Source organism: Bos javanicus, chromosome 2 (genome assembly GCF_032452875.1).
Source record: "Bos javanicus breed banteng chromosome 2, ARS-OSU_banteng_1.0, whole genome shotgun sequence".
NCBI lineage: Eukaryota > Metazoa > Chordata > Mammalia > Artiodactyla > Bovidae > Bos > Bos javanicus.
This window is the reverse complement of record NC_083869.1, coordinates 23,507,532-23,532,961: the sequence shown is the minus strand read 5'-3', so window position 1 is coordinate 23,532,961 and position 25,430 is coordinate 23,507,532. Positions and strand designations below refer to the sequence as shown.

General features: G+C 37.8%; 1 protein-coding gene across 4 annotated transcripts in view; it reads left to right on the top strand.

Moving 5' to 3' along the window:
* The window catches only part of MAP3K20 (mitogen-activated protein kinase kinase kinase 20), a 165,914-nt gene that overhangs the window by 95,459 nt on the left and 45,025 nt on the right, over positions 1-25,430 (top strand). For all 4 annotated transcript variants that reach the window (XM_061435194.1, XM_061435186.1, XM_061435189.1 and 1 more), the window contains exons 8-11: positions 1,695-1,781; positions 7,838-7,912; positions 13,922-14,028; positions 21,801-21,936. In XM_061435194.1, the coding sequence (XP_061291178.1) occupies positions 1,695-1,781; positions 7,838-7,912; positions 13,922-14,028; positions 21,801-21,936 (405 nt within the window). The remainder of the gene's footprint in view (positions 1-1,694; positions 1,782-7,837; positions 7,913-13,921; positions 14,029-21,800; positions 21,937-25,430) is intronic.

The following is a 25,430-nucleotide window of genomic DNA, read 5'->3' as shown; positions in this document are numbered from 1 at the left end:
TGAGCAGCATCTGCCAGTTTCCCTGATTTTCCTGTAATTATCTTAGTATATTAGCCAGAACTCATTTAACATGTTACGGCTCAAGTAAGACTGAGCACTGGCTAAGGAAATAGTGGTTATCGGATTTGCTTGAATAGAGTGTATATTCTCAGTCTGCATTCTTATTTAGAAATGAGTTTTTGTTTTTAGAACAACAGAAATGTCAAGCAGAGGTGCTGCGTGTCTTTGCTTCTGCCTTGGCTCCAAACCTCCCTAAACTAGGGCCTGTTGAACTCTCTTTCTTCCATCTCTATAGTTACCTACTGTTGAGACCTTGACTTTCAGGGTGAGACAGCAAGTTCACATTCTAGCTCTGTCACCTGATAACTGAATGCCTTTGGGCAAGTTTATTTAACTTCCTTAAGCTTTAGTTTCCTCATCTATTCAATATCTATCTGATGGGACTGAGATTAATCATGATAGCATACCTAAAGGCTTAACAGAGTACCTGGAACATAATCACTCAGTAAATGATAGTGGCTGTTATTATTATGCTATTATTGATAAAATTGTAATTGTTTTTGCACTTCACAAAAGTATGGGTAGACTCAAATCTGGATACTCATTTGTATAAATAAAGTGACTGAATGTAAAACTCCCCATTGTGGTGGTTGTTTGCTTGCTAACTTGTGTCTGACTCTTTGACCCCATGGACTAGCTGGCCAGGCTTCTCTGTCCATGGGTTTTTCCAGGAAAGAATACTGGAATGGGTCGCCATTTTCTGCTGCTGGGGATCTTCCCAACCCAGGGATTGAACCCACTTCTTCTGCATTGACAGGCAGATTCTTTACCATTGACCTACCTTGGCAGCAAAAATCTCCAGGACTCAGAGTTTAAAGAGAATACAAAATCATTAGCTGTTTTCGGCATTTCCCACATCAGTTTGCTTTGTTTCAGCATTCCAGTGCAGATTTATTAATCATGCTAATCTCAAGGATTGCAGAGAGATAACATATACATACATTTGCACACATGTGCACATGCATATAGCCTATATGTGTACATAGGTGTTTATTACACTTTAGAATACAATATAATAAATTATATCATAGGTGGGTGAAAATAAGTCCCTTAGACTGACTCATTTTGAGAAAGATTTCTCCAAAACAGAAAATCTAAATGTTAGTTTTGCAAGTATCTACCATTTTGGAGTAAGTGGCTTAGCCAGTGGTTTGGATTTGGAGCTCAGTTTTTTTTTTATTTTGTGAGACTGTTATTGAAGCTTTGAAAATATGTTTGAATTCCCAATTATTTTCATATAGAGATATTTATCAGAGATTGAAGGTACAAAGAGTTTTGACTAACAAAGTGTAAAATCTAGTTTATGGTGATTCATAGGAATTCTGTTAATTTACAAAATACAGTAAAATCACTTAGGTGCATTGGTTTCATAAAATTTTAAGCCCAGATCTAGATATTGTACTTCCTAAAGTGGATTTTTTTAAATAAAAGAGAACAGCAGCAACAACAAAATATATGTATATGTATAAAATATATGGAAGAAGCCCTATGCATGAATATATATGTTTTGCCCAAGTTTCTACAGATGGGGTTGGTTGTGTCTGGTAATTGGATACAGTTAAATGTTAAAGTTTCAGTAATATACCAAAAATATAAAGTACAAGAATAAAAATTCCATTTCCTTTTTGTTCCAGGTTCTCTGGGAGATGCTAACAAGGGAGGTCCCCTTTAAAGGTTTGGAAGGATTACAAGTAGCTTGGCTCGTAGTGGAAAAAAACGAGGTAAGACTACGATCCCCCATTCAGGTACATAGATCAGAAAACAGTATTGGGGTTTTGCAAAAGACTTTTTCATCTTCTTCAAATTGAAAGTAAGTTCACGCTTATGGAAAGATTAGCAGTAGGAGCTAACACAAAGGGTCAAAGTGATGTTATTCCTCATGAATGGACCCTTTACATCTAATTGTTGCAGCTTCACGTCGTGATGCTGTAGATCAAAAATTGTACAAGTACTGTACTAGTTTCTCAGTCTCAATTGTAAAACCTAGGGGTTTGTTCTTAGTGATGAAAGAGGCCGTTGCGTCCAAGGTAGGGGAACAGTTTAACTCCATCTCCTGCGTTTAGGACATCTTTTTTACTGTCCGGGAGTTGATATATCTGTAAGAGACCTTCAGCTACTTCAACTTACCTCTCCCAGCAGGAGTCACTATAGTACAAGAAACTGTCGCTTAGATGAGAATTTCAAAAATAAAAGAAGAAAAAATAGTTTCAAAAAAGGGAAAAATTACAGTTTTGCCACCTACGTTGAACACTACATTGAAGATGAGCTCCTCGCTGGAATTGGCGAGGCAGTGGCGTAACTGCTCCCTTCTTCATGCAGAGCCTTTCCATTTCAAAAGAACTTCAGTGGCGTAAACAGCGTTTGTGCTGTGTCCCCAGCCTCGCTTTTCTTCTTCCCACAAATTGAGGCTTTCAGTTAGTTGGACCTATGAGCCTACATCAGAGAACATGGTACATTCATATCAAAGAGAGTAACTACATTTTGAAAGGTTTAAAATTGTGACTGAAACGCACAGCCATGGAGATTCTCAGCATAAAGATGAAGCATCCAATATCAAGGTATTATGAGAACTTAGATCAAGTGATGGAAGCACGCAGTTGTCTTTGCAACACTGCAGAACAACTTTATTTCACAAAACTTCTTCATTTCCACATCTTATCTGTGCCCTCCACAAAAGGGAAGGGTGCAGCCTTAGGATAAAATAATTTGCCAAAAGGCGAATATGTAGTAATATTCCCTTTTTAATGCCTTAAAAGAATTAGATTGATCTGCTCTCCATGGTGAGTGCAGAAACAAACTAGATCAATCAAAAAGCTGCTATTGACTGAGAGAAGCCAAGTTTTCATATTTAGATCACATAATCCACAGTTACCTTATTAATTTGTCCTCCTGAGCCATTGAGATTGGATGAAATGTTCATGATAGCTGAAGTTGATGGGAGAGAGCTGCCAATTTAAAGAAAAATGAAAAGGTGTAATATTTAAGAATGTGTCTTACTCATTGTTTCACAGAGGCTGTTCTGTTTTAATTAAATGTGGTAGTTCTTCCTGGTGTGCTATTCAATCAGACCTCACACACAGTATAACTGATTATTTTCATGGTATGAGAACCCACTTCTTTCTGTTCGGTTTCTTTTGCCAGTGAGATGATTAGACATTTAGTTCTGGGTTGACAAATAGAGTAAAGAAGGTTATTGACCTTCTGTTGACTTCGGAGCAGAATATTCAATGTCATTTTTTTTCTCTGTATCATTTCAAAATAAAGTAGGAGGAAATTTTATTTTATTTTATTTTATTTTATTTATTTTTTCTTTTCTCCAAATATGTATAAGACAGAGTAATTAATATTCTAAAATAATATTTCATTTAAAGGAGGGCAGAATAGCTGTGAATCTAAAGCCCTTTGAAAATATTGGAGTATCCATCAAGGATTTTTAAAGCTAATGAAAAAAATGAATTTAGAAGCTGCCTTTGAGTAGTTGACTTGAGGCTTGAGAATCCCCCATAAATAGCTTTCAGGACCTCCTCAATGGGTACAAGAGGAGGCCATCTCCCTGTTTGTCTCTAGGGAATCCCCTAGACTGTACTGTTTTATCCATGGGGTGATCTGATGATCAGCTAATAACAGATGGAGACTATTCAAATGCCTCCCCTATTGTATTTATTAAATATAATAGTCAGTTGAAAGAAACCCACATGGTGAAATATATTTTCTCAACTTTCTAGTGAACCAAATGCAGATTGGGTGCTACAGGGGTATTTATCCATTCTCATTCTGCACACTTCATTTATCAGAAATAGGGAAATTAAGTTCAAATGTAGTTTCCATTATCATCATTCAAGAAGATGTCTTCATTTCACCTCATAAATAGTGGCCCTTATTATCAAAACAAAATCTGTTGAGATAGCAATTAAAATAATTCCAAAGGATTTATTTTATAATAAAATTGAGGACTTTGACTTAAATATAATTTCTAAAAATCCCTTCAATTTCTAATTATTTTATTTATGTTTGCTCTGAAGTACCTTGGGTTATTGAGTTGAAAAGAGAAAGCTGTAATTGTTTTTCAAAGGCCTCATTTAAATAAAGAATGACACGTTTAAACTTTTAGGGAGATATTTTAAATGTGAGCTAGTCATTCTAGACTCATTGGAAGTTGCAAAAATATTACAAAGAATTCTGTGTACCCTTCACTCTGCTTCTCCCACTCGTGAGACATAGATATTATATATTCTGATATTATATATATATATATATCAGTATATATAATATCAGAACCAGAAACTTGACACTGATACATTACTCTTAACTAGACTCTAGAGCTTATTTGTTTTCACCATTTAGGATTGCTTTTTGCATCTATAGGAAGATCAATACTTTCTAAAAAATATATCTGAAGGCCTTTGATTCCAAACCCCTAATAATGAAATAAGGTCTTCAAACAATAACTTTTTCTATTATTAAATTCTACTGAAGCTATAATCCACAAAATGCTGTTAAACTTTACAAAGCAAACAATGAACCATTATAGAAGACATGAAGTTAAGAGAGTATTACTAATTTTTAAATCTTACAGATATGTCTGTATGCCATTGGACTTTCCATAAAACTCAATTAGTAGTCATTCAGAATGTCCTAGCAATATAACTCCATCTTTTCAAGTACATAAATGTGTTTTATTCTAAGTAGCAAAACAGCTATTCTTTATTAACATGGAAATCCTCAAAAACTTAATCCATTTTTCTTGACTACACTTTAGAAAAAGGTAATAAACTTGACTTAAAAAATAATTATTGTATCTTATGTAGAAAATAGTGCAAAAAAGAAGAATATAATCTTTAATAAAAATGTCATGCCTAATTTAGTGATTGGGAATTATTTTCATTTTCAGTTTGAAACTTTTATTTTTCAATATTTAAGTTTTAAGTAGTCTTGCAAACCTGGTGTTAATATCTGGTTGTTTCAGGATGTTTTAACAGAATACCCACAGTTATGTAATCACACTTAAATATTTTAGATTCTCTTTTAAAGTACTTTTTAGTGCACCAAAATAATCCCTTACATAGTGTCTAAGTCTCGATCTAACTGATATTTGACCATGTCAGATAATTTTAAATAATTATGTCTCCTTTTGTAATGTCTTACATATGGCATCTAAAAAGTTTGTCAGTGTGAGAAGATCAACACCTATATTCAGCCAGTTCACATTTCAGTTCTTGGAAAATGTGCTGAAGTTACGTTGAAAATGTTACCTGTTAGGAAAACTTGTTTTTCATTACACATGATGTGTGTTCAGTCACATAATTGCAGTCACTGTCTGTTTATATTAGTTGCTACCCCAACGATCTTACCTTTTTTTTTTAGTAAACTCTTGATTTTCTTTACTTTCATGAAAAGGTTTCCAGTTCTCATTACAGTAAAATAATAGTGTCGTTTACAACATCTTACTCTAGTCTATGAAAGCACAAAACCAGAGGTTTAAAAATGCTTAGTGTAGTCTCTAACTTGCAGAGTTCCTTTTTTTTTTTTTAGCTTTGCTTTAAAGTTTTATTTATTTTGGTTCTCTGATTTTAATTCCAGATTGTCTGTTTTCTTGGCAAGACAACTATTTTTCTAGTTTTATATGTAGCCTCCTCCAAATCTGATGAAATTGTTTTAAATTTTTTATCTGCAAAACTTCTTGGCAAACATTGCAGAAAAAATCTTCCTACTACAGAGGTTCTCAGCTCTGTCACACCCGTGAGTGCATGCTCAGTCACTCAGTTGTGTTCAACTCGTTGTGAGCCCATGACTGTAGCCCACCAGGCTCCTTCATCCATGGGATTCTCCAAGCAAGAATACTAGAGTGAGTTGCCATTTCCTCCTTCAGGAGTTCTTCCCGACCCAGGGATCGAACCCCAGTCTCATGTCTCCTGCATTGGCAGGCAGATTCTTTACCACTGAGTGATCTGAGAAGTCCCCTTCATACTCAATACTCTGTTTATAACAATTATTTAATGCTCCCTCTGTATCCCTGAAAGGAAATTCAGTGGTAATACAGCCTACTAAACACATTGTATTTTAAGTCAACATAATACTCTAAATGTAATATAAGGAAGAAATACATATGTATTGCAGTGTATAAATGCTCAGGCATGATGACAGTGGAGGTGATAACGGAACACTTTTAGATGCTTGCACCTACAAATAAATAGAATTCAGCAGCTACAAATGCAGAATAAAGATGGGTTATTGTGAGTATTAATGATGCCAGTACCATGAGCAGCACTATATTGTAGGCAAGATTTTCCCAATATTATGCTAAGGTTATAAATAATGCAAAAATCAATCTACCCTTGATTTATTTCATTTAGTAGTTGCATTCAAAGAAAGTTCAGAGTATTTTTAAAATATTCAAAAAATACTCTACTTAGAAATCAAAGGTAGAGTCTAAGCTCAGAAAAGTATAAAGCTCATCGTTTTCTTGTCTTACATGAATGCACATGGGGCATTTGAAGTTTGGTGGAATGCAGGAGAATTTTTAATCAGGCTTTATGATATATTGAAAGATGGTCAGCATTCTTGACCTGCTCTAGGTACAACCCTCCAGACTTTAAAACAAAAATGTCTCTGTAGATTTGTAAACTGCCTCTGGGAGAATTACATGTTCTATGAGAACCACTGCTCTAGAATGTTAGAAAAAGACTAGTCTTCACATTATATTCTTTGTTCTATCAAGTCCTTATATTTTATGAGTTTGGCCAAAACTAAGACATGATGAATCATCCATTCAGAGTGTCTCATTTGCCACTGAGAAAATACTTCTATAAAATTATCTCTGTGCTCACGTTTTCAGAAGTTGTACACCTATTGCCAAAGCTGAACTGGTTTCCTAGTTACCTGGCCTATTTGCAATTTTCATAGTCACCTATAAAAATACAGTGATAGGTTCATGGTTTAGGTTTATGTAAGTTAGCATATTGAAAAGCAGAGACATTACTTTGCCAACAAAGGTCCGTCTAGTCAAGGCTATGGTTTTTCCAGCGGTCATGTATGGACGCGAGAGTTGGACTGTGAAGAAGGCTGAGCGCTGAAGAATTGATGTTTTTGAACTGTGCTGTTGGAGAAGACTTGAGAATCCCTTGGACTGCAAGGAGATCCAACCAGTCCATTCTGAAGGAGATCAGCCCTGGGATTTCTTTGGAAGGAATGATGCTAAAGCTGAAACTCCAGTACTTTGGCCACCTCATGCGAAGAGTTGACTCATTGGAAAAGACTGATGCTGGGAGGGATTGAGGGCAGGAGGAAAAGGGGACGACAGAGGATGAGATGGCTGGATGGCATCACTGACTCGATGGACATGAGTCTGGGTGAACTCCAAGAGATGATGATGGACAGGGAGGCCTGGCGTGCTGCGATTCATGGAGTCACAAAGAGTCGGACACAACTGAGCGACTAAACTGAACTGAACTGAGGTTCCAACTTGCTCCTCTCTTACTGTAGTTTCTTTTGACCAGATTCTATATTTTACTGCATTTGTTGTTCTGAGCCTGATTTCTTCATCCACTATGATTCCTCTTTGGAGGAAAAGGTAAAGTGTCATTAGAGATTAGATACTATGAATCTAAACATAAGTTCTCTCCAGTCACATATTAATCAACGGACGTTTTAAATTTCATGTCTTGTTTATGCTATTAAATTAATTCTTTCATATCTTCCAATTAGTATTTCCTTCCTTTAATGAGCAAATGCCTGTATTTTGTTTTGTTTTGGCTTATTTTTTCTTTCTCTCTTATAGAGATTAACCATTCCAAGCAGTTGCCCCAGGAGTTTTGCTGAACTGTTACATCAGTGTTGGGAAGCTGATGCCAAGGTATATATATATATATTTGTTGTTATTGTTGTTCTGAAATCTCTCTTGTTTGTCTGGCTTTGAGCTTTTAAAACATGGGATAATCAAATTCATTACAGAGCAAAACAAGGTTGCTGCTCCTTTGAGCCCCAGATTGACTGTGAAGGCTATCTGCTGACATTTGCTTGGCATGAAACCTAAAATCTCATTACTGGCTCTTTCTTACAGCACTCCAGCATTCTTGAGTCAGTAAAAAAGAATTTTGTTCCTTGTTTTTAATCTTCAGTAATAAGTCTTGCACCTTCACATCATATAAATACTAGCACACCATGCTTATTATAAGCCAGGCACTGTTCTGAACACTCTATCAACTGCTTTATTTCTCAGAATATCTCTGTGAACTGGGTATTGTTATTGTCCTCATTTTACACATGAAGAACCAAGGCACGGTTAAGAGGTGAGGTCAAGGCCACCCAGCCTGTAAGTGCTGGAGCTGGAGGCTGCGCCCAAGCTGACTGACGCGAGTCCCTGCACTTAACCCCCCCACCACATTGCCTCTACTAGAAGTCCAATGCACCATCCATTGCGCTGCAGAGCCTGACCACCACACTGCTTTCTAACCAAAGACCAGGCAAAAGTAGCGCTTCTAGAGAAGCTCCATACACTCTCCCTGTGGAGTTTCAGTGATTTTTTTTAAGCTATCACAATAGAGTTGGAGAAATTCCAAAATTGAGGCTTTCATGTGGTTATCACATTCAAGCACAAATGGCCCATTTCCCTTCCCCGCAAAGACTGGTTTAAAAGACTGTCACATACATACGGAAGTGTTTATAGATAAAATGATAGGCGAGTCTTGGATTTGCTTCAAAATACAGGGAAGGGAAATGAATGATGGTATAGATTAAATAGGATGGGCCGTGATGATTTTTGGAGTGATAAGTATATGGAGGGTGTTCTTTCTACTTTGGTGTATGTTTGGAATTTGCTGTAATAAAAAATTCTAAAATAAAAAAAGATCCTCACAGATGAAATATCAGAATAAGAGAGAGAGACTCGAGATAAGAACTACAATTTTTAAGTTTAAATTTCTGCAGTCCTTCATGGAAATAAGTGTATCACAAACTGACCTTTTAAAGATAGATCTAGAAAGGAAAATAAAAAAGACTTGAGAATGGAATTTCTTCCTTAATTTAAACCCAGTCCCTATATGACTTTCAAGAAGAATGAATAATGTACACAGCCATTCCCTTCATCTCCTCAGGGGAGGTTTCAGGACCCCCCTAGAATCCATGGATGCTCAAGTCCCTTATATATCAGGGGTGATTCAGTCGCGACCCTTCCCTTCACCCCAACTGTGGTTACACTTCCTCACATTCAACAACCAACTTGAACTCTGGCTGATTGAATCCATGGATACGGAAAGCTGTGGTTTGCCTAGGCAAAATAACTCAGAAACACTTGGTGAGTATGGGAATCGTGTTAGTATCACACAATTCAGGGTGAACCATAAGTAAAGCACACTGTTCCATTCCACAAGTGAGAACAACTGAACTCCGAGCACATCAGTGAGGCCAGTAGCGCAGCAACGGACACAGAACCAAGACACCCCTTCTGCCCAGCCTTGTGCATTTCACCTTTGCCCTGATAAACCAGCTCCTGTTCATCAAACGACCTTCACCCTTTTTAGAGTCCTGTATTTACTTAGTATTTTTTTTTTTAAAAATTAAAAAAATTTTAAACTGTTTAGTACTTTTGTTTAGGATTACTATTGTTTTATGAATTTTTTTGACAAAGTTGATAGGTTTTGAATGGTCTGTCTTGCCCTCTGTGGGCCCTACTTTAGTGTATGATTTTGCAGAATGTGGGGCTTTTTAAGCATGAAGAGAAATGCCTGCACTTTGCAACTAATCTGGTGGAAATTATAATTGGCTATTTGCAAGATTTCTGTAGAATATTTATTTTATATGATTAAAATACAATCTTTTCATATGCTACCACTTATATATCCATTGTGGCATATTTAGTCATTTTGGTAGTATTTTTCTCTCTAATGCGAAAGTGGAAGTCGCTCAGTTGTACCTGACTCTTTGCAACCCCATGGACTATACTATACAGTCCATGGAATTCTCCAGGCCAGAATACTGGAGTGGGCAGCCTTTTCCTTCTCCAGGGGATCTTCCCAACCCAGGGATCAAACACAGGTCTCCCACATCGCAGGTGGATTCTTTACCAGCTGAGCCACAAGGAAAGCCCAAGAATACTGGAATAGGTAGCTTATCTCTTCTCCAGGGGATCTTCCTGACCCAGGAATCGATCTGGGGTCTCCTGCATTGCAGGTGGATTCTTTAGCAACTCAGCTATCAGGAAAGCCCTTTCTCTCTGATACTCAAATAGAAATTTCACTCGAAATTATTAGTGCTAAATTAGATGAATGCAACTAGATCACTGTAACTGTAATTATATTTCAGTATACAAAGCAGGTTTTTAATTTCTTAATCTGTGACTCTGTACTATATTAATTAAAATTCTAAGAATATTTATGGTATATTAATTAAATGATAGTGTAAACACCTACACAATAAGGACATTAGGTCCAGAGTTGATGCCATGAAGCTGGCATATCTTTTTAACAGGTAGTAAGCTGACACTTCAGAGAAGGCAGTGGCACCCCACTGCAGTACTCTTGATTGGAAAATCCCGTGGACGGAGGAGCCTGGTGGGCTGCCGTCCATGGGGTCGCTAAGAGTCGGACACGACTGAGCGACTTCACTTTCACTTTTCACTTTCATGCATTGGAGAAGGAAATGGCAACCCACTCCAGTGTTCTTGCCTGGAGAATCCCAGGGATGGGGGAACCTGGTGGGCTGCCGTCTATGGGGTTGCACAGAGTCGGACACGACTGAAGCGACTTAGCAGCAGCAGCAGCAGCAGCAAGCTGACACTTCTTTAATATCAGAGGAGTCTTGTCTTCTAGCACTGTGTAATAAGGTTTAGATCAGTTTTTTTTTGTTTCCTAAATTCATGGCATTTTATTCTAATACAACTAACATATATGCCCTCTATATTTGATTTGATTATGCCTCCAGCTCACATTTCTAAGTCATTGCTCTCTCCTCTAGACATACCTTACACACCTTCTTTATTCCTGAAACATGTTCTTTTCCTTCTTTTCTTTCCCCTCCTGATTACTTCATCATCAAGCCTTCCCCAGTTATTGTTTCCCCTGCCCATACTAAGTACTCCTTTTCCTGAACCACAGTCTGGGCTACTGCCTCATTTTGTGCTGTTGCATTTTAAAAAGCATCTTGTCTTCCTAAATGGATTGAAGGCTCCACGAGGAAATAGAGTTACTTTTTCTTTGTTTCCCTATAGCATCTCCTGTAAATTTAGCAAGTAGATGTACAATTTGTTGTTGACTAAAGCAGCCAGACCAAGGTTTATTTCCTGAGAGGCCATGTTTTAGTTTTCTGGCTAGAAGGAAGGAAGGATTAGTCGTTCAATCGTGTCTGACTCTTTGCGACCCTATGAACTGGGGCTTGCCAGGCTCTTCCGTCCATGAAATTCTCCAGGCAAGAATACTGGAGTGGGTTGCAATTTCCTTTTCCAGGAGATCTTCCCAACCCAGAGATTGAACTCAGGTCTCCTGCACTTCAGGCAGACTCTACCATCTGAGCCACCAGGGGAGCTCTTCTCTGGCTAGAAGTATATAGCAATTCAAACAGAAGTTGGTCCCAGTCCTATGCACATAGATACACCAGTAGTTGGTAAAAATATATTTTAATTATTTTTATTTTCAGTCCTTAGATTCTAGAGTATTAAGACAGATTAAAATGTTCAGCTCACCTGTAGAAATATGTTCTTTTGCAACAAGGAGGTAGACGTGTACAAGAGAAAAAACTGCTCCTGTATTAGATAAATGTTGGGTCATTCCAATGGCTTTGATCAGATGCTCAAAAAAACCTTTTTTTTTTTTTTTTAAGAAGGAAGTAAAGGTGGATATTAGTTCAAGTTCTAAAATGACATTTCTAAAAAAGGACAAAGCAATAGTTAAAGCTCCAAGTTTGATAGGAAGTAATATCTTACTCTCATGTGATAAAATATTTTGAAGGATTTAAGAGAATAGACCCTAGTTCTGTAACTTGCTACCTGTGTGATACTGGGAAATTCATATTTTTCTGAGACTGATCTTCCTTACCTATAATATGAAGATAACAAATAATGTATACAGATGCTTAATAAATGGTTCTGGTTGTGCCTTTTTAAGTAGGCAGAGCCTACATAATACATAAAAGGAAGCTAAGCCCCTTTGGAGGAAGATCCTAGACCACATGTTGTATTCTGTGATCAAAATACTCATGAAATATTAACATATGATTCTACATTGCTGCTATGTTCTGAATGTTCACTTTGATAATTTCCATCTGGGAGCATATTCTAAATATGAAATAAAGATTTTTCCAGGGTTACTTGCCATCCAATTACAAAAAATGTTTTACCTTGTCTCAAGAATGATTAAGTGTAGGGAAAAATATTATTCTTTGAAAATTTGTCAGCTCCTCCTGCTTCTTTTCCATGAAAAATGAAAATCCTATATGTATTATATAATTAGCTCCTGTACAAACAAAACATTTTTCCTGTTGCTACCTGACACATGGATGGAGAAATTAAAATGGAAACACATTCAAAGAAGACAAATGTAATTTTTTCAAATTTCCAACTTAAGGCACTTTTTGCTTATTACAAGGCTTAATGTACCATCAGTGACATTTAGCTACCTACACCCTTTTTTTAAACACACACACACACACACACCCTTGAAAGAGGACAATAACGGCAGAACTCAGAATAAATATTCCAGTTTTATAAAGAAAAAATTACCTTGCTTAATGTAGGAAACACTCAAGTCCTAAGAGCAAGCCACCTCAACATTCTTTCTTCTTGTTTTTGTGCTCCTAAATTAAAATGCATGTTTTAATTGCTGCAACTGTAATTTGTTCAGAAATGGTATAATTATGAGGCGTGATGAAGAGAGAATGTGCATCACCCTTTTATTATCTTTCCCCGCTTTTGCTTTAACCTTTTGTCTCCACCTTGGCTAGAGTCTAAAGAGATAGACTAGGGTAGTTTTTGCTAGCTAAAGAAATACACCTAACCACTGCTTTTTCAATTTCTGGTAAACAGTACCTGAGAGTTTCCCAGCACCAAAGCTAGTTATATTGTGGAATAACCATTGAGAACAGTGAAGTTATGATGGCTTTAAAATTGGGGAGTTTTTTCTCTGAGCAACTGGTTTAGGAAATTGTATAAGTTCTGCTAGATTGATAAGTAATTTTCCTCCAACAGTTTATTATAAAATTTTTCAAACATACGGAAAAGTTGAAAGAATTTTGCAGTGAGCACTGGTATACCCATCACCCCGTGTGCATGCGTGCATGCCAACTCGTTTCATTAGTGTCCGACTCTGCGACAGTATGGACTGTAGCCCACCAGGCTCCTCTGTCCATGGGATTCTCCAGGCAAGAATACTGGAGTGGGGTCCCATGCCCTCCTCCAGGGGATCTTCCTGACCCAGGGATCAAACCCATGTTTCTATGTCTCCTGCATTGGCATGTTCTTTACCACCAGCGCCACCTAGGAAGACCCCTATCACCCAGACCCTACCATTAACTTTTACTGTGCTTGCTTTATCACGTAGATGATTTTTTAAAAGACTTAACTGTTTCCTTTCAGGAGTCTTTAAACATACCCCAAAGAGAACTAATTCGTACTTTCCTTACCTGGAAAAATAATGTAATCATTCCAATCTTAGACAACACAATAGAAAAATGACATCTGAGCCTATTATGAATAATTGATTGAAAATAAGTATGGTTCCTATGCAGTCTGACAGTTGTGAAAGAACAAAATCAGGATATTACATCGTATCTTATTTTGTTATGGTGATTTGACCTTATTACTATGCTTGTAGATTTTTCTCTTAAAGATCTACTTTCCTAAGTCCCAACAAGTGATTATTTTTTTCTTCTTCAGAAACGGCCTTCTTTCAAGCAAATCATTTCAATCCTGGAGTCCATGTCACTCGATTCGAAGCTTTCTGACCAGTGTAATTCATTCCTGCACAACAAAGCAGAATGGAGGTAGGTGCCTCCCACCCCAGTTTACATCATCTGGCTTCAAGGGATTGTGGGTGACTAGCTTCGGACACGAAGAGAACCTGGGAACTTGATGACAGTCCCAATCTCTTAGAAATTGGGGCTTTTTTGTGTGTTTTTTTCTGTTAAAAAATTTTGGAGATTGAATAAGCTCTCCCTCTCATATGTAAGCAGTGTTCCTCTAAGCATGTTGCTTTATCATATATCTAAGTATTTAGGAAGAATATTGAAGCAGTATCTTCTGAGACAAAAGGCAGTTAGCAGACATTCCTTCTGTATACACTCCCTGTTAGGAAACTGTGGCCTCTGTCCAGTGAGAAATAAAAATACTGTCTGCTTGGAAATAGGCAGAGTACTTTTTCTGTTGATGGGAGAGGTAGGGAGACTGTAAAAACACTTACAAAATAAAACTTTCAATGTTATAAATGCTATTACATTTTGTCAAATGTAAACAAACTTAGTAATGGGAGAACTGTATTGTGTGAGGGGAAGAACTAAGCCAGAGATGAGACATTTGAGCCAGGTCACATGATGTACAAATATAAATAGCATGTTTGGGCTCTGACATTATTTCTCCCTGACTCAGCAGAGATTTCAGTAACTCACCCCTGCTCTTGATAGCTATGGGTAGTAACATGACGCCTCACGCCACCTGCCGGTAGCAAATGAATACTACAGGCACTTTAAAATGACGGAGTTGTTTAGTCCTGTGATCGCACATTTCTTTGGGCTTTCTGTTTGGTGTTTTACAATAACCTTCTTTATTTTTTATTCTTGAAGAATCTCTAGGATCGGTGAGTTAAAATGAATTTTTACTTAGTAGTACAAAAGTAATACTGTTTGCTAGAGTCTAGGTATGACGGACTTTGTTCTGGGCTCAAAAAATTAACAAAACATGTTAGTAATATTTGTTTCCTACAGTAAGAGATCAGCACACATCTAATCAGATCACTTTCCTTAAATCAGTATAAGGAGCTCCCATAACTCTAGGACAAAGGCCAAAAAACAAGATTCACGACACCCTCTGTGCTCTTGCTTTATCTTGAGTATCATTCTATCCTTTAATTTTTGGCTTTGGTCCTTCAACACGTGTCTATTTCTCCCTCATACAGAATCCTTTCAAATGCCGTTTCTTCTGTATAAAATTTATCCCATTTCAGCAGCATACCAGCCCTGATGCCCAAACCCAACTTGGCTCTGATTCATATTGCTTCAGATAGTAGATGAAAACAGCTGTCCTTCAAGCAAGTGTGTCCTGACCCCAGACCCACTGAGGTTCCACTTTGTGTGCCCTGAGAGTGTCTCCTTCATACCCTCTATTGAAATTAATAAGTAGTTCTGCAGTCTGTTGTTTAATAATGGCATGTCTTGCTGGCTAACATGTAAGAGGGTCAGATCATCTCTTCTGTTCATCTCTGTAACTGCAGTATCTAGAACATGTCTTGAACACTGCGGTTGCTCAACGAATACTTGGAGAAGGAAATACCATAGTTCAGTTCAGTTCAGTCGCTCAGTCGTGTCCGACTCTTTGCGACCCCATGAATCGCAGCACGCCAGGCCTCCCTGTCCATCACCAACTCCCGGAGTTCACTCAAACATTGTAGTAATAATATTAAAAGACATCGCCATATTACACAAGAGGATAGAAACATGTAAGTTGATTTGTTTGCTTTGATAGATGTGCTTCTTACATTCATTCATTCAGATACTCATTAAACCTTTGCTGGGAAAAGATGTTCTTTAGGTATGGGCTCTGGTGATGAGCAGAAGAGTAACAGTGCACTTGGAATTTAATATTAGATTACTAAATACGGATATACAAATAACTTTTTCATTACTATTTTGGTAAATATTATGACAGGACAGTGCTGGATGTCTGAGACTATAAAACCGTGAAATCTAATCTGGTCTGAGGGTTTAATAAAGGTATTCCCTGAGGAACTGCTGTTTGATCTGTTAGCCAAAGGATTAGTAGGATTTTAATACTACTATTAATATCCATGAGCTAGGGAGCCTTTAAAGTATGTCAACACAACCAGAAAATAGGGGAGAAGTTGGTAAGTTTTCTGTATTAAAATGCAAAACCTCCATAAGACCAAAAGCAATACCCACCATCAATAAATTTCCTAGACAAATGCCATACTGTTACAGCTTTTTTTCCTAGTTGATATATCAGTTGTTCTAAAAGTTTCTAGTCTCAGGACTCCATTACACTCTGAAAAAATCATTGAGGACTCCAAAGGGCTTTTGTTTGAATGAGTTACATCTGTCAGTATTTACCACATTCAAAATCAAAACTGAGAAAAAAAGCAATAATTAATCCTGCTTCTGCATTCAGCTTCTGGTGCTGCCCCATGTCAGGAAGCATGTGGAAAAGTCAATACACTTGTGAGAATGAGAGTGGAAGGGTAGATCATGCCTTAATGTTGTTCTGAAAATGAGTCTAACTTTTGAAAAGCTCTCATAAGTCCCCAGATTACACTTGGAAAACTACCACTTCTGTCTTTAAAATAACATTTTAATTAAAATATCACACTAAAGGACCTGAAATGGCATTTCACAAAAAAAGAAGTAAAAGGGTCGGTAAACATGTGAAAAGTATTCAACCTCATGTAGCAGCCAAATAAAAGGGAACACAATTTATTCATCAGATTGGCAAAAATTCATATCAAGGAAATACCTGGTGTTGTAAACTTCCTCACTCTTTGCTGGGGGAGAAATACCTTTCTGGAAGAGTTTGACTGCATAGATCAGACACCTCTCCTAAGAAAATAAGTGAGAATGTGTGGACATGGGTTTATCACAGCCTTTAGAACTGTAAAACTGGAAGTGAGCTTCGAGTGAAACAAGATTGATTTGGGTTTTTGTGTGTGTGGTTTTTATGACTTAAAAAATTATGATAGCTCCATACATAAAACAGTGTTGAGTTTTATATACAGGTCTGATAAATGATTTTTTTTTTTTTTTGCTAGGGAAGTGATTTTTATTTTTATTATTTTTTTTAAATTTTATTTTATTTTAAAACTTTACATAATTGTATTAGTTTTGCCAAATATCAAAATGAATCGGCCACAGGTATACATGTGTTCCCCATCCTGAACCCTCCTCCCTCCTGCCTCCCCACACCATCCCTCTGGGTCGTCCCAGTGCACTAGCCCCAAGCATCCAGTATCGTGCATCGAACCTGGACTGGCAACTCGTTTCTTACATGATATTTTACATGTTTCAATGTCATTCTCCCAAATCTTCCCACCCTCTCCCTCTCCCACAGAGTCCATAAGACTGTTCTGATAAATGATTTTAAAATCAATGCTATAGTCCAGTATGTTCAGAATGATTTCATTTATTCTAAAATAAAAAACATATTTACATGTACATATATGTGCACATGGAAAAAAGTAGAAAAAGTTCAATATTATCTTTTTTTCTACAATTACCCTAGATTAGTTGAATAAGAAATATTTTTTAATGCTTCAAGCTAAAAATATGAGAGAAATAAAATTGGTAATATATTAATGTATTTTAATAAAAGGCAAACAGTTGCCCAGAGGGCTTCCTCATTGACTCTCTTTCAGGAGCTCGTTAATCCTGAGAGCTGGAGAAGGGATATATATCTTTACCAGAAACACAAAACTACACTTTAAGAGGCAGCAGAGCTATTTTCATTGAATTTGGCAATTGATTAAAACCGTGGGGAATAATAATACTAATGAGTAACAATAATGAACACGGCTATTGTTATTACATTCTTAACCCGATGCTTGTACTTCATTTGGATTATCTTTTTAAATCCACACAGCAACCCTAACTTACATCACAGGTGCAAGAACCAAGACATGGACAGGTGGGGCAACCCGCCTGAGGTCACGCATGTGAGACAGGACCAGTGCTGGATACCAGGGGGCCGGGCCCCAGGGGCCTGCATGGTCACACTGTGTGGTGCTGGGGGGCCGGGCCCCAGGGGCCTTCATGGTCACACTGTGTGGTGCCGGGGGGCCGGGCCCCAGGGGCCTCCATGGTCACACTGTGTGGTGCTGTCCCCGCCCTTGTGGCCATTGTCAGGCCACCAGCTCGTTAGCGTGCAGCGTCCACTTGACTGATTCCCGTTTAACGACGAGAAGCATCACAGGGCATGATGGGCTTAGGTGATGACTAAGGGGAAACAACGACCCCACTCAGTGTGCCAAGGGTTGAAAAGAAGAAAATGTTTCTTCAGGTCACCTGGACATTTCAACGGACTGCTCCTCTCCTTCCTCTGACTTCTATTCGGTGCCTGAAACCGTGCGTCTGGGGTTCAAAGTATGTGTAGGAAGTTACGAGTCTCAGTGAAGTTGGACTCCTGTCCTGCTCTGGTGTTTCTGGCAAATTCTTGTTTGCTAATGGAGCTTCCTCTACGCCTAAACCAGTTGAAACATTGAGTCTTAGAAAATTAAATGATTATTCTGAAAATTCTTTTTAAGACTAGGTTATTAAAAACCACATCAACTATGCCCTTTCCTTTAACCTAATACATGATAGGAAAGAAATCTAGTGTCTAGTGAGCCTTTCCTGTTCATCACATGTTCCTCTTGTTTCTCCTCCTATGATTAGCAACAGTGGCCACCAACATAAGGACAGAAAGCGTGGTCCTCTTGGTCACGTTTTCAGTTCTCATTGCCCCGTGTGATTGTCTGCACGCCTGTGGTCACCTGCACTGAATGAGCTCCGTGGTGCTTGGTAGACAGTTCAGGTCCCTGTCTCTTAGCAAAACACTCTGGTGCCTGCACCCTTCCTCAGTGATCAAAATACTCACTCTAGCACACCTTCATAAAAACAAAATGCGGGGATTTCCTTGATGGTCCAATTGCTAAGATTCCGAGCTCCCAATGCAGGGGGCCTGGGTTCCATCCCTGGTGAGGGAACTAGATCCCACATGCCCCAACTAAGATCTGGCACAGCCAAATATTTTCTTAAAAAACACAAAGATTTTAATCATTTAATATATAACACTAAACGTAATTCAGTTCAGTTCAGTCGCTCAGTCATGTCCGACTCTTTGCGACCCCATGAATCGCAGCACGTATCTATTTATCTTGTAATGTATATAATATAGCTGCTTTTATAAATTGATCTTTTATTTCAAAGTAAGTTTCTATTAAAAGAAGATAATTATAGTTCATTGCCTGTTTCTGACAGAGGGAAAACTGATACTGGTTGAAGTCAACCTTAGTTGGATTCGGTTTAAGAGAAAAACCATAATTTCCATCAACTTGAAACATACAAACTTTATTTTCAGAACAGAGAGATTATATAAGTGCATCAACCAAAGCATTTGATGCAAAACAATACATCAAGAAAAACAGAGGGGACAGCCAGAGGAGCAGCTGTTTTGTGTTGCCCTCCGGATTGGGGTTACATCTCTTATGGCATAAGATCGTTGCTGTCAGGATCCTGGGGTTTCTGGGAAAGCCGTGTATGGGAGCTGACCCTGAAGACACAGACTGAGGAGGCCTACTTATTCGGTGTTTTTCTGCAGCAGCTGTCAGCTTACCTAGCTTACTTAACTGTTGATCTGTTTTCCAGAAGGGCTCAAAATCAGAGTGGGCTCCCAGAGCTGTAACTTGAGATGAATCCTAGGCTTAACTTACAAGTGAAATCAAATGTGCTGGCCATTTTACCCTCTTTAGAAAGGACATCAGTGAGCTCAGCCCTCCTGGCAGCAGCCAGGCCCCTGCCATCTCCCAGAGCCCCATGTGCCCAGCTCTGCGCCGCCTTTCTCATCCTCTCATTTACTGAAGATGGCTCATTCTTTCTTTCCTTTTTGTTGCTTAAGTTTAACCTAAGATCTTCTACACTGAGTTTGTTTTTTTTTTTTTTCTCAGTCCTCCATTTGAAAAATAAAAACATTTATGAATGGGCGTAATATTATGTCTGAAATACAAAATAAAATTTGGATTTTATGATACAGTCATAATTCTGAAAGACTGTCGATTTGCTGCCTTTCTTTAGGGACTCTAATGTGACTTACACGGTTTTATAACTTTCAGATGGCACCACTAAAAGGGACAGAGGGTTGACAACAGATGCTTTTACACTTACTTTCCCGGTGTCCCTTGCTCTGCAGACAGCCTGGAAAGTAAAATGTGTGACCCAAGTCCAGATCCACTTCAGCAGCTGTTCCCTGAGTTGGATTTGGTCAATTGATAGCCACACCTTTTTGTTTTCATGTATTTACTTCTCATCTATTCTGATTCTCCCTGGACATAAAAAGGCAGACTTGGGCTGCATACATCTTATTAACTTTGATCTGGGAGCTTCAGACTTCTGTAGTCAAGACCTCAATTGTCAGACCAAATCCCACAGTCTGACATAAAGGTGTGTCTCAGGGCACCTAGAAGCAGCTTTTGGCCCAGCAGCTCCCTCTTCCCAGTCCCTTCCTCATTCTGCGTCCCCCTCTCCCCTTTCCTCCCTCTCCCTGTCTCTCCTTGCTCTCAGTCTCTCATTACTGCTGCTTTTCTCACAAGGTCTGCAGAAACTCACGGGGAAGACCTTCCATAAGTTTAGACCTAAGCACGACAGTAGCCCTGAAGGAGAAAAAACTTACACTGAGCCATCTTACCAGCTTTAACTTGTGTCAAGGACAGGTTTCTATAACTGGACATATTGTTCCAGGTGGTGAGGCGGGTCAGCCCATAGAGTCTGGGAGGGAACTAACTTGCTTTTAAAATTATTAGAGTTAAAATGAACCTTAGAGTCATCTGATCCAGGATTTCTCACACTTGCCTGATTGTAAAAACACACTCATATCAAATAATGGCAATTCCTAGGCCCTACTCAGCCCTACTCAGTCATGAGCTCTGAGGAAGGGTCTTAGGAATCTATGTTACGTGGTATGTTTTGCTCAGACAATTATTAGGATCAGGCAGGTTGGGGAGTCCTGATAAAAGGTAACCACCACCCCATACAGCTGACGAAACTGAGTCAGGTTAATCTGTAGATTGCTGGCATTACTCAGCCAGTGAATAGGCTAAGGTGAATTTACTAGTGAGGTGACAGTGATCATCTAACCAGAGTGTCATTTTCCCATCTCCCTCTATGCAAAATTAATACCTGTTCCTTGAGGCTGTAATGAATATAAGATGAGCTGATATACAGTAGAGCCAGAGGACCATGAGCATTTATTAAATGGCCAAACCAGGACACCAGTTCCATGGCTCAGGCCCCAGACAGTGGTTCTTCACTGCTTTGAGAAAATATTCCAAACTTATATTTCCAAGGTAGTTTATATGTTGATTTTGAAGGATATGAAAGATGTCCTATTCTTTGCTAGTGTGTTGTTGTTTAGTCACTAAGTCGTGTTCAACTCTTTGTGACCCGTGAACTTCAGCGCTCTAGGCTTCCTTGTCCTTCACTGTTTCCCAAAGTTTGCTCAGACTCATGTCCATTGAGTCAGTCATGCCATCCAACCATCTCCTCCTCTGCCATCCCCTTCTCCTCTTGCTCCCAGTCTTTCCCAGCATCAGGGTCTTTTCCAATGAGTTGGCTTTTTGCATCAGCTGGCCCAAGTATTGGAACTCAGCTTCAGCATCAGTCCTTCCCATGAACATTCAGGGTTGATTTCCTTTAGGATGGACTGGTTGGATCTCCTCGCTGTTTACTGTTTGGTTTCACAGCACAGGTTTTAGCCTTTTCCTTTGATTAAGCATTGTGATGGACCCCTCAGCACATAACACCTCTTGAGCAAAGTTGAGATTTAAACCAGTCATGTCCTCCTGCAGGTGTGAAATTGAAGCAACTCTTGAGAGACTGAAGAAACTAGAACGTGACCTCAGCTTTAAAGAGCAGGAGCTCAAAGAACGAGAAAGACGGCTAAAGATGTGGGAGCAAAAGCTGACAGAGCAGTCCAACACCCCGGTGAGTGCTCCCTGCAGGGCTCGCTGACACCTCCCCCCCCTCCCCCGGCTCAGGAGATGGCTGAGCATGGCAGCATGGCGCCACCTCCCCTGCCGCCGCCTCACTTGCTGCCTCATGCCTGTAATGGAAGGACCTGCATTTATACTTGAGCGGTGCTTCTTGTCTCTTTTCCATTAACAAAATTCCAGACATTTAGAAGAAAAGCTTATCCTGTTTCTGGCTCTTTCCCTGAGAACTGTTACTCTGTCAGTGTGTTTGTATGTTAGAATTACAAAAATAAAATTCAGTGTATTTTGCACCATCAGGTCCCCAGAGCCTGGGCCTCGAGGCATTAACTCTTTAGAGTGAGTCTATCAGTAATTCATAAACATTACACCAAGGCAGTTAGCTGTCCGAGAAAGTCATTGATATGTCAGAACTTAACCAGTTTTCCTTCTAAAAGCTAACTTAATGATCTATAAATGACGAGTATTAATATTCCTTACTCAATGTAGGGTCATGATCATGGGCAGCAAAAAAGTGGGAAAATAGTTCTCTCAGGACAAGCTTCAAGTATTTACTCTGCCAAGAAATATCTTGGTTTTTTCCAAATCTTGTATTTGGATTAAGATAAAAATTCTTAAGAACTTCATTGTTTATACACTTAACTTGAGCTTATTTGTTGACATGATATATTAAAGTCTAGTCAAATTTCACCATTCTTTCCTGTTTTATTTTTTCATTACTAAAAAATAAAAATTCTGTATTGCAAAAATATGACATTCAAATAAAAACAAACTACAAATTCGTAAAATTAAATATTTAAGACAGAAATATAGAGAGCTCACAGAAATAACTTAAAAAAAAAAACCTAGGAGACCAACAGAAGCATGGGGAAAGACTGTAGGTACATAATTCACAAAAGAAGAGGTACATCTAGCTAATAAACATAAGAAAAGTCACTCTAGAAAACAAGGAGAACATGCATCCCTATTTTAAATAATTTATTATTTAAAGAATTAAGTATAAATTTATCATTGGCTTTTCCAAGGTTTTAAATGGGCGATATATGTCCACCTTAAGATCACAAGAAATAATGATTAAAAGTACACTTGTTATATATTTTAAATTCATGTTTGATAGTTACTTTGGCAATTATACCCCCCAAATACTTAAATGTCCTTCGATTTGCGATCTTCAAAAAACTTTCCTATTTTTAAAAGTCTTAATCTCCATTAAGCAGCCAGTGCCCAATTGCAAAGTATTTAACAGTGTCTAAAGAATAAAATAGTTTGCCTCTTTTTCCGATTTATGTGGAGAAAGAACCTGATATCCAAAAAAGGAAACTACAGTGAAATTAAATGTTTATTATCAGATTTAGCTTTTTAAAAAATGACTTTGGTTATCCAGGGAATCCCAAAGTAAGGAACTGTGTAACAAGTAAACTTGTCATGCGTAACTGTCTTGTGGTATTAAAACAGTACCACATTTTGTAAATTCAGTGAATTTTATCTTGGCTTTCAAGAAAGAAATTAAGGAAAGCTTCCTGTTAGGGTTGAACTGGCAGACTCAGAAAGCATTGTGCTAAGGATCTGCAAGGGAACATTACTTCTCCCAGAACTGATGAGAAGCAAAAATTATGGCCACCTTCTGAAGAGAGTTGTGGGGGCTTTTAAGTACATTGAAATCTTAAGCTATAAAGCGCTGCATGGCTTGACTCTTTCTAAATGTAGCATTGTAAGAAAAAAAAAAAACTTTAAAGGACCGCTTAAAGTATGCGTTAGAATCTCTCTTTGGTTTACGGGCATTAGTTTTGCTAAGAAATTATGGGCTGCCTTGCACACATTATTGCTATTAGTAATGCCGCTGTGTAATAAATCACGAAGCACTGAGTGCACAGTAGGCTGCATGCTTGTGTTTTACCTGCAGACAACTTTCCGTGAAGGAGCAGCTCTGAGGGCTGCGGTCTAACAATGGGCAGCGCGCAGCACAATCTCAATGAGAGTTCCTCCCTTTTTTTTTTTTTACCTATGAGGCTAAGTTTTCTTTCTGTACAACACTTGCTTTTAATGTCTCTTTTGCTTGGAGCTGGTATTTCTGAAGGAAAGAAGGTTTGTGCTCACGTATTTTATAAGTAGGTTTTTTCTTTTATCCTCACATCAGTTTCTAGTTGACTTTAAATGAGGTTTCTGAGAGATGGATAAAATAAACCTTTTTAAAAGGAAGTGGCTGGAGACTCAGTAGCTAAGACTGTGTAGCCTCATTTTATAACTTGATATTTAAGTAACATCATTAAAAATGTATTATTATATTTATTTCAAGGAAGAACAGTCTTTTCTTTCCTGAAATTAAAACATTAGTTAAAGATATTTGGGAAGATGGATTCTCCATACACAGATATAAACTGTTTATTTTTAGCAATTCTTGTAGCTTGGTATAGAAATTGTACTTCTTTTAAAAATAAAACTTATTTGAGAGGCATTTTTTGAGATCTTAACATAATGTGAGGAAGGACCTATGAAATAATAAAGTAGATAAGCAACAAAGAAATCCTGAGAGCATGTAACAATTGAAAAAAATTTGAGAGGCTGGGAAATTTGACTGCAAGGAAAGGAATAGCCTGTTTCTGGTCTTAAAGGATTTAAAACAATTTATTCTATGTAGCTGCTGATTTTTAGCTGAATTATGTGAAGTTCTTATTGAACTAATAACTATTGAGGTCTTTTCCTAATGATGTTAAGATAATTTTTTAATAGAATTCAATTCCAACTTTAATTTAAAAATTAGGAAATTGGCCCTAAAAAGTACCTTTACTTACAGCATGTTAAGATCATCCCAGAGTTAGATTATTTGTACTTTATCATAAATTTACCCTTATTTACACAGCATCAAAAATATGTCTTAATTTGCTTCTTTCTCAAAAGAAGAGGCAGTCACTCTTTCTGAGCCTAACAGTTCTACCCCTGGAATGTGTATGAATGACATTTATGGAAGTATGTTGGCTGTTTAAAATAATTATGTACGATTGAAAATGTCTGTGTCCATTATGAGAAGAATTCCTAGAAAAAAATTCTGCTAAAAGAAGGAAACTTGTAGAGACAGAGACCAAGGTGACAATCTCAATTAATACTAGTTTCCTGGCCTCCCAATTTTCAGATATTTACACACTTGTTTATACTTAGATGTCATAGATTATCTAAAATTTGTTTATAAGTGAATTATTTCATAAATTGGATAACTAGTATTATATATCTGCCTGTATTAAATAATAGAGAAAAGAGAATTCTAGACTGCTTTCTAGTACATAGACACTTAATTAAGCTAAAAAGATAGCTAATGACCCAAATCCCCCTAGAACTGTATTGACTACTGAACTGTTTTTATGCTTCCTCTAAGCTTTTCTTCTTTGGTACAGAGTTTCTTGTTTGTTTTATTTTTTATTACTCAAGATTAATCTCTACTTAATTTCTTCATTAATATAATAGTTAACTTTTTCCATATGAATTTGGGAAAAA